The 16,095-nt window shown below is 42.3% G+C and overlaps 1 protein-coding gene across 7 annotated transcripts in view; it reads right to left on the minus strand.

Moving 5' to 3' along the window:
- TRERF1 (transcriptional regulating factor 1) overlaps positions 1–16,095 on the minus strand; it is a 104,888-nt gene that overhangs the window by 9,127 nt on the left and 79,666 nt on the right. For 2 of the 7 annotated variants that reach the window (XM_041128192.1, XM_041128191.1), the window contains 10 exons: positions 12,675–14,315; positions 12,013–12,062; positions 11,086–11,236; positions 9,898–10,146; positions 8,720–8,794; positions 6,102–6,471; positions 5,440–5,500; positions 4,515–4,654; positions 3,685–3,788; positions 2,413–2,488 (listed from right to left, as the gene is read on the minus strand). In XM_041128192.1, the coding sequence (XP_040984126.1) occupies positions 2,413–2,488; positions 3,685–3,788; positions 4,515–4,654; positions 5,440–5,500; positions 6,102–6,471; positions 8,720–8,794; positions 9,898–10,146; positions 11,086–11,236; positions 12,013–12,062; positions 12,675–14,048 (2,650 nt within the window). In that variant the 5' untranslated portion in view covers positions 14,049–14,315. The remainder of the gene's footprint in view (positions 1–2,412; positions 2,489–3,684; positions 3,789–4,514; positions 4,655–5,439; positions 5,501–6,101; positions 6,472–8,719; positions 8,795–9,897; positions 10,147–11,085; positions 11,237–12,012; positions 12,063–12,674; positions 14,316–16,095) is intronic. The other 5 variants (XM_041128193.1, XM_041128194.1, XM_030036205.2 and 2 more) reach the window with 5 other exon arrangements.

Consider the following 16,095-nt stretch of genomic DNA (forward strand, 5'->3'; position numbering starts at 1 on the left):
GGTTTCAAGGGGGCTACACCTACACCCAGGGAGCCCTCCTCAGAGGTGGCTCAAACCCATTACATACAGCATATGCTGGGCCTGATCCGCACCCTGTCACAGTATGCACAAGAAGTTTCCGGACCACCTGAAGCACATTATTTCAGAGACCATCTCTCCTGCAATTCTCGCTGCAGGAGAACTTCAGACCTGAGAAATTCCACTATTCAAATGAAAACAATACAAGTGTTTGCAACAGCACTCCTCTTGTATTAGATATGCGTTCCCTCTCTCTTACTTAAAACACCATCCTGACAGATGGCAAAGCATTAGGATAGAGAGATTAGGGTATTCTTCCAAGCAGCCCTGGGTCAGGCATGCCCAGGTCTCTTGGCACACAACAGAAAAGCCTCAAATTTTACAACCTGCTTCCCTCACAAGTCAACAGGTTTCAAAGGTGAGCTATTTGCTTGTACCCTCATTCAAGGGCAGTGCTGAGGATGAGTTTGGATATTTATTGTTTGTGGTATCACTTAACACTCACGAGTCAGTGCCACGCTCTGTTTTGGTCTATTCCACCTTTAAATGTGGTGGTGCCTGAGAGCTGTGATTTCTGACTACGGAGCAGAAAGCCCAAAGAGTTAACCCAAACAAATGCCACTCGAAGTTACATTAAGCTATTCATGCACTAGATTCTGAGAAATTCCCATATGCCTTGAGTGGCTGATTATCAACAGCAAATAAACTATTATTCAAGAGCCACTGCATGATGCTAGAGCGTGGCTGTCAATATAAGTTACAATCACACGTTGCATTCAAGAGCATTAGTAAGTAATGCTTTGTCTTGTTATTTTATGGTACTTAAATCCAGATTGGTGAGATTTTGTTTCATGCTGTGATAAGCAGAATCAAACTATCAAACTTCCTCTCCTGCTTAAGAAATAGGGATACACTGATGTCCACAGGTCTCGGTGCTAGTTAACAAGGATTAGTGTCATGTCACATGAAAGATTAAACAAAACAGTCTCTCCTGGCTCCTCCCTGCATCACAATAAAACACTTTCTGAAACTACTTCAGAAGTACTTGCTTCACTAAAGACTGTTCCTCCTCCTCTGCAACACAGGCAGAAATTTCTTATCTGCTCTGCTAATTAGATCACTTACTGAGGATGAGGCTGCTGGGATATCTCCTCATCTTCCTGCTCTCATGCCCTGGACTGTCTCACACATATGATTTTGTGTCATCTCTTCAGACAAGAGACCCTGATCAAAGTTCCTGGCTGACGTCCTCCTTCTTTATCCACCCCCATTGTCCACCCTTTGGACCGCAACAGAGGTGTTATCAAAGGCACTAGGCATCTTCCCCAGACAAGACTCAAAACCTGATCTTCACATTTATTCACTCTCATTATCAGCTGCCATCAAACATGTTTCTGTTCTTGTTCTCAGGCCAAAGGGTTAAGGATTTGCTTTACAAAAGAGTCCTTGTTACTTGGGAGTCTTTCCAGTGAGCTGCTACAGCCAGGAAGTAGCTTGCTTCTATACTTAACGTAGCACAATGATTGTAACTGGAAATGAGTATATGACCCTGGACATTGTCATTGACTGACCACCAGAAGATTCTTGGCTTGTTTCCTGTTGAGCCTAAACTAAAGATAAAGTCTTAAATCTCTTACGCAAAACCCTATTCTGTGTGTCCAAGCAGTTGTTAGCCACTATGAAGCATTAAGCAATAACATGGAGGGCTGCAGAGGCAAGACATTTGCCACCTATGCTTAGGTGACATAACTTAAGTCCAATGGCTTCGAACCACCACCTTGTGTATTTCACAGGGCACTTCTGCTTCATCACCAAAATGCAGTTCTTGCTGTGTTTGTTAAAGAAGTCACTATGCCAGACCTGTTTCTTTTTGGCTAAATCCACTCAAAGAGAGCCTCTGTATTCAGTACTAAGACACTAGTGAGAGTTACAGCACTGCCTCTTTGGAAGGATGCTCATGATTATCATATTCACTTATGCACCATCACCTCAGAAAAGGAAAGCATGATGGCAGATGTTTACATACCAGAAAACGAAGAACTTACTGATAGTAATACAATCTATGAATAGCAGCAGTTTTAAAAGGAGATCAACAAATTAAACGTTAGTTTAAAAGAGGAAAAAAAGTTTCTCAAGGCAGTTTTACATCTGTAGAACCCTAGACAGCAACATGGATGCAGAGTTTCTGTACATCGTCAGTCAGGTAAAAAACTGCCAAACTTGTAACAAAAGGCTCCGGAAGTACCACTTGGCAGTGTCCACATCACCTCTCTATTAGATGCTGCCATCCCTGCAGCAGACAGCAGAGAGTGTAGGGTGATCCCATGCTCCAGCCTGGGATGCCAGCCTTGGACTCTGTATACCAGCAGACACAGAGATTGCAAGGAAACCTACCGGCATAGTGGTAATTTGCCAAAGGATGACACTTCAATCTCACTGGCTTTCTCAACAGCAGCTTCTCAAGAGCAACCTAAATGAAAAAGCAGGGAAAAGCAGAATTAGCAAATGCAGTCAGCCGCTGCATACGACTGCATTTAGAAGACTATTTGGTATGAGGATATGAATTAATTTTCTGTTTTTTCTCTCCTGTCATACAAAATCACATCAAATTACTCCAAGGCCCATTAACACTGCACCTAATGCACACCTGTCCTGCCTTAATTAGCACAAATGTGGCTATTACTTAGCAACTTCCAGCTCTTCCCTCCCTTCTGCTTGCCACATACAAATATGTTTATAGTGTTTGATTTGATAATGTTAATTAATACTAATATTTAATGGTTGGTTTGATAGCATTAATATTTACAGCATGAAGTCTTTTAGAATATCTGTTTGGGTCAACATCTGTCAGGAATGACAGCAAGTATAGTTAATCCTCCTTTGGTTCACGGAGACACATGATTTGTGGATCCCTAAAATTTTTCCCCTGACAATGGAGATCCCCCCCCATACAGCAAATTTCATGTCCTGACAGTAAGTTCAGTCACCTGTCTCAGACCCCTCAGATACAGCTAACAGAGCCTAAGGAAACTGGGATTTAAGCTAAAAACCACTGTATTAGACAACCCCGTGAGATTCGTTCCAGCCCTGTGTTCTGTTGCATTTTGTTTTAAATTGGCTTTCCAGGAACTGGTGCAGGGTCTTGTCTTTCCCTAACACTGGGCAAAATGGATGTTTTGCCCTAGTTAATAACATTCCCATCGCTAAACTAATGCAAATATTTGAAATGCATTATTTATACGAGAACTGTGTGCAATTACCTCACAGTTCTGAACAAATAAGTAGATGTGATTGCGGCTACAAAAAACGTTTTTTATAAGGGCTAGAAGAGGACTAAGCTCTCTGTGACCAAATATAAAGCTTGTGAAATATCAGGGCTGGAGCAAGCACTGGGAGACATTCAAAGCCCCAAGGCTATAAACTAAGTAATCTTATCTATATGAAATATACAGTAAGCCTTCAGAGAGGCACTGCTTTGAAATTTAAATTTATTAAAGAATGAAAGGGAAAAGTCATTCCCCCAAAATGTTACAGGATGTTTAAAGCATCACTGCGAATCAATCAGAAATCTCTTTTTTATATAACCATATCTAAATCCATTTAATAAAGCATGCTAATTTATCTGCAGAAGAGGATCATATCTCCCCTTTCGGCTTCTTATCTTACCATAATATCTCCTTTCGCTTCAAAGAGAGAGTGCAAAGCGTATTCTGAGTTAGTTCCTCCACCAGGTAACACACTGGAACAGCTCATATTTAAAAGGTCTTCCACTGTCGGAAACAAGCCAACATTTTACTGCTTATACAGTAGCCGGTCAGTCAAACATCCAGAGCCAAGGACTCTGTAATGCCACTCAAAGACAATGTAGTTCAGGGCAGCAGCTTTTATACTCTCTCTCCCCAGCACCTCATCTCTTGGTTTTAGGATCACTCACTGAGGGGGGGATGTGATGGGATTTGCAGAGTGCATCCTTGGGATGGGACAGGCTACTGCTGAGCCAGAGGCAGAGATTTGGCTGTGAGGCAGTGGCTTGCACAGGCCAGTGATGTTGCTGTGCCAAGAAGGCTCCAGCCAGGGTAGAGAAACAGAAATGAACCATGCTGGAAGCAGGAGCAAACTCTGCTCAGGACTGGTAGAAGCCACTGAGCCCATCACATTTTCTCTCAGTTATGGTCACAGGAGGAGCCATCAGCTGCCTCTTGTCTGTGACCTGTTCCCTTACCAGGCAGTTCAGTACCCAAAAAACCCCCACTTCCCAGCAACGATCTATCCCCCTTGGCTGCCAGAAAGCAGTTCATCCAGACTTCACTTTAAGTGTCACTATGTAATGTTGTTACTCTGAACCTGCAACATACAGTTCTGGTCTCCTGTTCTGCATTCTCAGTAATTAATACTCTCTTGAACATTTTGTACAGTATACACATGAGAAATCAATGTGACTTTCTTCAACAGGCACAGGTTGACGTATGAACTTCTAAAATGGCAACTCATTGTACCTCTTTGTTGGAAGACTTTGTTCTCCAGTTCTGGCCACGGTTTCCAAACCAAAGTAGCCTTGTGCACATCTTTCTCCATTAGCAATCTGTCCTGCAGCTCAGGAATATCAGCCTGGAACCTGGACCCGATATTGATTCGTCTATAAAGACGAATAAATAAATAAGTATTCAACTACACAACGTACAGAAAAAACAGAAGTCACAGTAGTGTTTGCTTTGTTTCCAACAAAATTTTTATTACACTTGAGTGGCAGGAAATTGTGTCAGATTGCTTTACGCAATGCTTCACCCTCAGTGAGATAAGTATTTTGAATATTAGAGACAGCCAATCTCTTGTGGGGAAACAAAAATTTCAATACACAATTTAAACTATACTGAGACATGATACCTTACGGACAACCCAAGCTAGCCTATATGCGTGCTGACTAGCAAAGAGGCTAGATGCCAGAAACAGTAGCTTTCTGTTCCACAGCGATTGGCACTCTTCAGCAGAGAGCAGAAAGAGACATTACTGCTGAGGGACAATTGTGTTTGTAGTCTGCCCTGGGGAACCTATCAGGTAACACCTCTCCAAAGCCCCACAGTTTTTATATATACACATACATACATAAATAAAAGCAAGAGTACTGGATCAGCCTATGTTTTCCTCACAGCCCTCTTCCCAGCCGTCACCAACTGTTGTTTCACCTTCAGTGGCTCCCACCAAGCCTCTCCTAGCATTTTTGAGCCATGACATCTACATCTCCCACAGCCACTTTGCTCCCAATGTCCTCAGCCACCATACAGAGCAACTTAAACGCATCCAGCCCAACATGATTTCAGGCAGTTGAACACTACCCGCCCAGTTCAAAACACTTCAGGCCACATGCTCTATGCTGGAGATAGTCTATAAAAGCAGTGACAAAAACAATATTGTTTTTCTTACGGTTCAACAGTCTGTTCTCCAGGCCCAGGTGTCACCGGAATGACACTTCCATCAATACTATCTGAAACAGAGATTGGAGTTTGAGTTTATAAGGGTAATTTGGTAACAACTGTATCACTGCTGATGCTCCACCTCCCAGGCTGCAGTGTTACTTCCCTATTAACATCAACATTAGTCCAGTCTATTGAGCAAAAATTACTCTTTATCAATATTTAGACAGAAACAGTCTAAGTTGTTACAGGTAAGAGAAATGTCCTAACTTGCAGAGGTTTCTACTGCCCTGATCATGTATGACTAGACACCTTCTCTCATGAAGCACTGAACAGCAAATACTTAAAACGAACCCTGTGTCTCAAACCAGGTCTTTTCCCTCCATTTCAGAAAGCCCAGATGTAATGAGAGGCATGGTGGTCCTTACTTGAGGCAGACCACATTGCAAGATCACAGCCTTACTCGCTGGTTAGGCTCCTCTATTCACTTTATGCTTTAACACCACCTCTACAAAATCCAAGGCAAAAACCCTGATAAAGATGCACTTTTCCTGTGAAGTAACAGAACCAGGCATGCATGTGAGCACATGTCAAAATCATCAATGTGGTAACATCAGAAAAGAGGACAGTATTATTTACTACGTACTGCCACTCCGCAAATGTAACACTTACTAGACCGACACAGGAGCACCCGTGGAGTAGATGTCAGCGGAGTAAGCGGCAGCTGAGTATGCGAGGTGCTATGAGATGATGTGATAACACTGCTGAAGAGACCAGACCCTTGCCGAACTGGACTAAGCATTGGTGGTGGAGTGTAGGGGGGGAGCTCATGCGTCCGGTCTAGCAGATGATCTCCGAGAACACGGGGAGAGCGAAGCTGGCTCTGGTACAGAGTGGCACCAGAGTGGGACATGCTGAAGTTGAAGGAAGGAGGAGGTATGAAAAGAGGTTCGGGTCTGTGCCGATACTTCTTCTTGTCCTGCAATGGTTTGAAGCTTTCTTCCAATTTCACAGCACTTTGATGAGGTTTTTTGCTAATTTCCTAAAAGAAAACACGCAGAACTTAGTATTTAGGCATGCTTAAATGTGGTTTGCACACAATCCCCTACAGCTTAGGGCAACAGCCACAGAAAAGCTGTTACCCCCAGGCTGTTATTCAGGTACCACCATAATAAGCCTGGTCAGTACAGTGCTACACAGAAACCTCAGGGGAGTGAGAAAAACGAGGACAAACTACCCTCACCTCCCTCAGCAAGCCCGCTGGGTCAAGGTAGGGCTGAGCCACAGGCACAGACATGGAGAGGCTGCTGCCAGCTTTTAAAGGTGCAGGGAACAGCTCTCCCAGGCCATGAGTCTCACACCCTTCAGCTCCACCCAAACACCCTGGGCACTTCTATTTACACTGAACACACAGAGGCTGTTGGGAGTTACTTCATTACCCAGCCACAGTTTATTAGAAACTTTATGTGAGATGTTTTCCTATGCATTTATTTTGTTTGACTAGGAAGGACACATGAGCTCAGTGAAATTACTGCAGTACTCAGCAGCAAGAAAGGAAGAAAAATGTAATAAATTCAAATTCTTTGCCTCTTATCACTACATTCCCATCAGCTTGAGTACAGTCCAGCTGCAACAAATCTTCAACTTAACTCTCTCCTCTTTCATTGGAAGAACAAGGGTAGTAGATGACCATTTGGGAAATTCACACACTGTAACATGTCTAGAATTCCAGAATTTGAATGTTTAAAATCATTTAACAATAAATCCCTAGAGTCCACAGAAGCAGAAGGCACAGAATTTGTGCAAACCTGGAATCTGGATTTCTGGGGTGTGGGGGTGAGGTGGGAAGAAACAGGTTCTCAGGTTGTGCTTTAAGAACACACAGAAGCTGGTAGATGAACACAGTATTAAATACACTGCCTTTAGCTGTTCAGATTGTAGATCTTTAGGATAAACTTGGAAAGCGGAAGAAAAATTTCTGACAGATAGGGTTGCAGAATGTCTGCATCATCTGGTAAATTCTACTACTACATAGAGTAAATGACTACAATGTATGTTTAGACAACATACATCTTTACACCATGGGTGGTTCTTGAGAATCACATTCACCCAATAAAAATCATGTTAAAGGAGCATTAGCACTGTCACCCTTTATCCCTTATGTTAATACATTCCAGCTTGTGGAAATGTTTTTGATTACAGAGGTCCTGTCCTCTCTGTTAGATCATGGCTGTATCCTCTCCAACAGCTGTTGACATTTTTTCTGTCCAAAAAAAAATTAAGAAGAGTTTTCCTTTTGCAGGCAAAAATGCAGCTTTAGATAATTTTGTTGATAACGGACATTCAGAACAGTGAAAGGGTAAGGGTTACCTGTAACCACAGACATAGTCCATCACAATAGTGAAAATTTAGTGTTCAAAAAGGAGAAAGGGGAAAAAACCCTAAACTCAAGGAAAAAAAAACCCAAACAAACCAAAACCTAAAAAAACCCCAGAAGGCCAGATCCAGCTCTGATTAAGGGCTCATTTTGTTCTGCTCTTTAAATGTGAGAGCTGGTATTCCTTTCTCACTAGTGTAAAGCAAACTAACGAACCAAGACATGTTAGAAGTCCTATACACCTCCATCTCCTACGCTTTCACCTACAGTATACGTTAGCCTCAGCATGGTTATGCCAACACTACTTTCAAAAGAGATCACATTGAATATTAAAGGAGATCGTTATGTCCATGGGCTGTCAATGCAGAATCACCCAAATACTTTTCTGAAGCTCCAGGAACTGAATGCCATTATCCAAGACTGAATGCATCCTTGCGGGCCCTGCTGCCGCACCTTGATAGATCCACTCTGGGTATGTCCTAGTGGACCTCACTTGACTGCTAGCTTCAGCTCACCATCCTGTACCCCTGCTGAATATTTAGTTTCCTTCTGCTGTTTGATTTTACCAATTCCATGAGCTTTGTGGGAGCTTTTCTGGACAGCTCAAAGCACACTATAAATAAAGGCAACACAGCTCCAGTTCTTTGGTATTAAAAAAGTCTCCAATGGCACAATCTCTTTACAGAAGAAGAGGGAACTGTAGATCTTTTGATCTCTGAACATTTCCAATGCTACTGCTTATATAAAAGGTAGGATCCAGAGAGGAAACTGTGCGAGTTAAGTTTACTTGGGCCATAACAAAGACTGCAAGCATAATTTTGAGTGAATGAATGCGCATTTAGCCAAACACTGGCAGATTTAATCACAGTCACTTTACATACGCTGCAGAAATACACAAGCCCAAGCCACCTACTCTGATGTCTCTGGAGAAGATCTCCCACTCAGAGCTCAAGGATTCAGAAAAGACTGTCCCTTTTCTCTCCCAAAACTAGAAATAGAAAAAAATTATACTGCTGAGTTACAAACTAAGTACTGTAAGATGCTGGCTTCCACAGTAAAGTGGAAGTTTATGTGTAAAACCTCGGTCTGAAAGGAAGAGAGTAAAAGATTTTATATATATTGAAAATTAGCCTGTATGTCTGAGTGAAGGGTCAGGAGGGGGGTCATAAATATATGAATATTATAAGGAGTCACCCACAACGGTATATGCTGTCCCCTCATTTGGCCATCAGCCTCATGAGAAGGGGAAAAAAAAAAAAAAAATCACAAGAGTATTTCTCTGCATTATACAGGTAATACCATACAGTACTTATACTCCCCAGTAATCTCTTATCGTGGCGTAGTCTGCAAGTGTGGATTTGAAGGAACAAGCAGCATCTATTCCTACACTGGAACATGAAATAAATACTGCTTGCTCCAGGACTCTTTCAGGAAAACAATAAAGAGCATTCTCACATCTCATTCAAGTACTCATAAATTCCTCATGCTGCCTGACAATTTCAGTTTTATGAGCGAAATGTAAGCACTAAGCATAGCTATTTTTCCTATATCAGAATTCCCAGTGATTAACCCTTAGATCTGATGCATGCAGAAAGGGAAAAATGACTTCATTGCAAAACTCTGAGTTGGCAAGCTTCATATTGGCTTAGAGCACACACTGTAAGCACTGCACAGTGCCCTCCTATCTCTGGCTGAAATGAGAAGCACATATATCTGACTTTAAAAAACAGGAAGAAATAAAACTGCTGAATTTAAGCAATAACATAAAAACAAAGCAGCCTGAAAAGGAAAAACAAAAACAGTAAAAAGATACTAAATCCCTTTGTTCTAGTGGGATAAAAGAATGTCACATTCCAATTTCAAATTATTTATTTTCAACTGAGGTCTTGATGCCCCAGCAAAGGGAAAATTAATATTTTCAAATGACTGAGGAAGAAATGCTATGATGTTACAGGCCTTTTTTTGTTTATTAGGCAACATTAAGATTCCAGAAAATATTCTAAAATATAGATGTTTTAGAAAGTAGCAGCACTACAAGCAAAGGGATTTAACAAGCACAGCACAGTTAGTGGCAAGAAACGCAGCACTCACAGAGGATGAGCAGGGGTTGCCCACTTTTGGACTGCACGGTGGAGAGTAAGTCATCTTCACGAGAACGGGCATCTCATCATCTGACACAGAGTTGGCAGGCTTGTCTTTGACTGTGGCAGTGCTGGCAGAGGGCTGCGTGCTGGGCTCAGGTGACAGAAGCTTTACAGGGACAGACACTGGCATGACGATGGGTGCGAGGCTATCCACCTCTTTAGGCAGCAGCTGCTGTGGTGGTTTCTCTCCTTCATCCTGTACAGACAATTAAAGGCTTTCAGCCCAAGTGAGGGAGGGCTACTTCTGGATTGATACACTACACAATGTATGCACCGTGGCTGAAAAGAAGTGGCCAGGGTTACAAAACACAAAACAGCGTTGGTTCTTGGACTTTTCATTTGCCTTGAATGAAATTGGCAGATTACTTATGACTCCTACATAGGATTCAGCCTCGGTGATAAATACCCACATTAAGCATCTTTACAAGATAACTTGCAGGAGGGGAGATAAACACGTCCTCTTTTTATTACTATAAAGACAGAATTCTCCATCACCCACCTAAAAACAGACACAGATGGTGTAACTTTGGTAGCTCTTTGCCTTCCTGTGGTATTCTTTGGTAGGACAGAATTTCTAAAATATCAGGACAGAGAAAGACTGACTGACAGGGCAAGTTATTTTTATGCAGAACAATTCAAACCAACATTTTTGGTTTGGTATTTGTTGATACCTATAGAAGTAAAACACTTGGGAAGAAAGCTGTCAAAGATTCAACAATCCTTCTCCTTCAATTAAAGCCTGGGAATGCATCCAATAAACATCCCTTAGTCATCCAAGTAGCCCAAACGAAAATAATGAAGACTTGATGTTCCTGATATTACTAATATAATAAACAAATATGAGGGGAAAAAAATTTAGACCCTCCTGACATGACTTTGTAGGGTGTTTTTGTAACGTGCAGAGAAACAGAGAGTGACAAACGCTGTTCTGTCCCACCACTGCCTCTGACTTTAAAAGCAAGACTTCTGGCCTGCAAACTAGCAGAATTATGTGCATTTCTACTTACACAGGGTATGACGTAACAAAATAGCGCTGAGAAGAACAAGTTTTGACAGCAAAGCAAAGCATGGCAAAGCAAGCAAACATCAACGTGAAAAGGAGAGCGCCAAATACTGAAGTAAAACGGACCGCTACCTGTTTGAAGTTAGGAGATGCTCTTACTCCTCCATGTGACCTCATGTGACCATTTAGAGCAGGCAAACTCTTAAACTCCTTCAAGCAGATTGAACACGTTAGCTTGTTCTTCGCATCAGCTCTCTCAGGAAGCGTTTCTCTGTTCTGGCCACTATTTTTATTTTCATTTTTTTTAGCATGGAACAAAGGAAGAGACATTAGTTTGGCATGTTCCTTCCATTGCAGAAAAAGCTTTTTAGTCAAGGAAGTCAATAAAATTTTACAGCTAGATGGTTATGAAGCCACAAGTAAGCACAGGGTGAGTGCTGGGGAATACATGGGCAATAACCTAGATCAGCTGCTCCCAAGATGGGGAGAAGGAAAGGTTTGAGTAGGACATGCTCATCAAAACATGGCCCTTGGTATGAAAAATTCTGAGAACCCACGAGATCTATCATGACAGACCTACATTTCCCCACTCATGACATCAGTTAACAAGTAACTTCAACACAATGCCCCTACTTATGGTAGACAACCGTGCTGGAAGACACCTCAGCCCTGCAGAGGTGAGACCTTAAGAAAAACAGAAGAGCCCTGCTGGCAAAGATACAAATCCAAGCCACGCATCATCCCTTCTCTTACAAATGCAACACTGAGAGCAAACTGCTCCCCTCCTTTTGCTTTTTCTTTTGTTCCCTCCCCCCCCCCCCCCCCCCTTTCTTTTTTTGAAAGGCAAAGCATTTATTTGATTTTATTGCTGGGAGGGGACATAGGGGACAGTGGAAATTGCACAAACTTAAGTTCACAAAGCACAAAACTGAAGATGTTTCTAGAAGAGGGACAACTATTACCTACCCAGAGTGCATTCCCCTCCCTCTAAACTGCAGCACTCCTTTGTATTTCTCTCATTTAAATTAGAAGACAAAAAGAAAAATCTTTAAAAAATACCTTTGGTCTGGGGACAGCGGCTGCAGTCTGCCATCTGACAGTTGCACCTGCTATCAAAGGACAAGAGGGGAAAAGAGGGGAAAAAAGAGAAAAGATTTTTTCAGGAAATATTAATGCATAAATGAAGGTCCTCACAGCATTATGTTTGCATTTTGCATATGACTTTACTAATACTAAAAGCCTCTGAGTTGAGAGCTTTACATGTCTCTACTGAATTAGTGCCTCTGTGAGCATGGCTAGTGCAAATTTTCTTACACTCACCTGCTGTTTGAAGCCTTTGACCCAGAAGTATTACTTTTGGAAATAGGGAGTTAACTAACTCTTCCTGAATAATCAAGCCCTCAGGTGTTGAAAAATCAGCAAGAGCACTTTGTTGTAACTGGGTCCCTCCTCCTCAGAAACCAAGGCAGAACTTCCCAAAGCCTCTTGTGAGGGAAGCAGCAGCTCCACAGCAGCAGTAGTTCTGTGCTGCCACCAGCCTGGCCCAAAGGCAACCGAGCAATGTAGACAGAAGTCTGTTAATGCAGTTCCCCAAAACATCCCAGTGACGCCCACCACTCATATCCTAACCTTCCAGCTCTCCTGCAACCGTTTCGTTTTCACACCTTGCTACTCTTCTGCAAAACAAGTTTGGCTGAGCACAGATCCAAAATACTACCTACCTGAGGCCACACGGCGCTGGGAGAGTCTTGCTGAGAGCTTTTGTTGTTCAGATGAACTCCTGAGGGTGGCAAAAGAGTTCGATGAGGGACAGCATTACCTACAGAATTAATCTCCTGCCGTGCGGGATCCTCAGTGGTCCCTGGTGGAGTGAGGCCAACATGGGAGTTCAGAGATGGTGCTCTGTTCTCACTTGAGTATTGCTTCTGTTGATCTTGCTGCTGCAGTAAACTCTGCGGGTACAAGTGCCTGTACTGTTCATGGGGATCTTGGTAGCAATACTGAGGCACTGCTCCCAACTGGATAAGCTGCACAGGATGACCTGGATCCTGAGAGTACTGGTGTGGTTCATGCATAGTCTTTGGATCAGGTTCCCTGTGATATGGAGGAAGCGGCAATTGCATCTGTTGCTGCTGTTGCTGTAACTGCTGCATGACAGGTTGAGTTTGGTAATACTGAGCTATTTGCATTGGACACTGCCGCTGTTGCTGCTGCCGAGTTGGCTGTTGCTGCTGGATCTCCTGTATCGAGAGCCGCTGATGTACCTGCTGCGGCTGAGCGTAGTATTGAGTCTGCTGCAAGTGCTGCATCTGTTGTGGTAAGAGCTGCTGGGACTGCATTTGTTGAACATGTGTCTGTCCTTGCTGAAATGCAGAATGCATCTGCGTTTGTGATAAATGCTGCTGGTAGTCGTAGTACAACTGTTGGTGCTGCATGACTTGAATTTGTTGCTTTTGCTGTGTGCTTGCAAAATTCTGGTGTGTTTGCTGTGGCAGTGGTTGATATCTTTGTACACTGGAAGTTACAGGCTGTTGCTCAACTGCTGGCTTCTGGGACAGCAGCTGCCTGAGTGCACTGTCACCAGAATTATCCACCATCGAAGACTCAGTGTGCAAAACCTGAGCCATGTTGTTGACTTGAATTCTCAGGTTTTGGTTAGCAAATACTTGTGTAAAGGAGTCCAATTTATGCAGGACCCCACTGGTGATTTTTTGTGATCGGTTTTCACTAGGTTGAGAGTAAGAATATTGGTATCCATCATGGGACTCCCCCTGTCCGAGGGGGCTCCACATTGCGCTTTGATTATTCAAATTGTTCCTCACTGGGACATGGTTTCCTGAGCCAGAATGTGTCCAACTGGTTTGTCTAGATGTATCCATTGACCCAAGACTTTTTGAACCTACAGGCAAAGCTATACTGTCTCTTGAATCTTGGGGAAAATGGGGGGAGAGAGGGGATGCCTGGCGAGCATCCATAACAGATGTCCCATAGCTATGATTTAGAGATGGAAGGGAGTTCATTTGGTGTTGTTGGTAGTACAAGTTCTCATTGCTGTTGGCAGTATGGTTAGTTTTATACAATTGCTGGTCCCCCATTTTTGGTCACTTCTGTTCCAAACTTACAGGCACACAAACCATTGAAATCTCTATGAACCCTGAGATAACTGAGTGAGGGGAAGGGAGGGGAGGGAAAAAGAAGCTAGAATTACTTATAATTCAGCATGTCCATGTGCATCACAAGGACTAAGATTTCCTCCAGTCTGTCAGTAATTCCAATCTCAGACTCGACGTGGCTTCACATCTTCAATAAATGGACCACAGCACAAATCCTACACAGATCAATAGGTTCAGTATGCCAGGCACCTGTGGAGAAGGAGAAAGACAAGGTAAGTGCTGGCTCTCTGCATAAACTGTTATTGTTATTGCCTCAAAGGAAACAGTAAAATCTCCTAGTTTGAAATACATAATCAGATGCAAAATTGTAGCAGCTGGGCTAATCCAGAGCAGTTAGATTACTTCATCTCATCCCATTATCCTGCCTAGAGACACTATTCTCTAGTGCTCTGATAAAATCATTCTGCCAAACCAATAAAGGCTTATTCTTCAAAACTGTTTTTTCCTCTAAAGTACATGAATATTCAAGCAGTTTTAGCTGGCCACATACTGCTCTCTCATGACTAGTTTCATCCAGACAGTTGACTATCAAGCCAAGTCACCTTCCTAGTGTTACAGCCTTCTTGAAGAAGCAACACACCCATTTTATAACACAAAACCAAGTACTGCGGACACCACGGGTGCCTCCACAAAGTCCTGAAAAAGCAGGTAAAAGAAAACCATGGCTTTGAATGAAGCTGACCGTACTCAGATACCAGCATCTAAAAGGACACACAGAAAAGTTAATTGCAATCTGGGATTTGCACAGAGCCTTCCACAGCTTCTCCCAACTTCCAGGGTAACTACAGGAGGTGTCCACTGGTAGTACAAAAATAGAGCATCACTGAAGAGTAAGATGCAACACTAATGCTCATTGCTGTGACAATTAAAAAAAAAAAAAAATTATGAGCATAGTTATCCAACTGCATCTGTGCACATAGATTTGTTTGCTACATCTGTGTGGAATCTGATTAATGCTAAGACCAAATCAGCCCATGGAAATCTTTTATCAGAAGCGCTGAACTCCAACTTCTGTTCTACCCTCTCACCCTTCCTTCTTCGCTTTGCATTATTTTAACAGAATAATTTATACCAAATGCAACCTTTTATCATTTTTACTGCATAAACTGTAATTCAAAGTAACACTTTGCAGATGTCTGTACTGTTTTCGACAAAATACATAGGTACATTATAGGGTTGTCTTACTACTCCACAGTCTGAAGAAATCACTGTGTTGAAAATCACATACATGCACAGAGGTACAATATGCCTATGCACACATAAATATGTTTTAACATAAAAGTTGATTCTGAGCTTTAACAAGAGCACAAAAATATTAGACCACGACCTTAACTCTGCCTCCTTCACATCTGCCTTTCTAAACGTAATGCTTTCCAGCAAAGACTCCTGCGTACTGATGTCCTTACCTTTTTAAACTTAGGAGAATCCTTGATCTAGGTGGATGAATGTGAAGTTACTGATGGAGAAAATTTTAACCATTGCCAGATGCATATTAACGAGGTCTGTGCTAGCAGCAGCGAATAAGGGTAATACATAGCTGCAGGCAGAAAAAAACCCTTTTCCGTTCTAACATAATGTATGACAGAAAACCATAGCTCCCAATGAAGAGGGCTTTCAGTGTGTACACAGTTTTTGTGTAAACCATCTGCAGCCATTAGCATTTTAACATTTTCACGTTACAAATAATGGCTGAGAATAATTGCAAAGTTTATTTCGCCTTTCCAGAAATATACATTGCTTCATAGTTTCTCTGAACATACTCCCTTCCAGATTTTTATAGATGCACAATTAAAAAAAGATAGGAGTCAACAATGAATGGTCAGGCTGCCAACAAGATTTTTTCAGCCACAACCCAACTTCAAAGACTTCCTATTAAAAATTATGAAGGGAAACTAAACAAAGCCTCCACAAAACATTCAAAGGGCATAAAAATAAACACTGTGTGATACTTCACACTGAAAGGCCATCA

Source organism: Aquila chrysaetos, chromosome 13, assembly GCF_900496995.4.
Source record: "Aquila chrysaetos chrysaetos chromosome 13, bAquChr1.4, whole genome shotgun sequence".
In the NCBI taxonomy this organism is placed as follows: Eukaryota; Metazoa; Chordata; class Aves; order Accipitriformes; family Accipitridae; genus Aquila; species Aquila chrysaetos.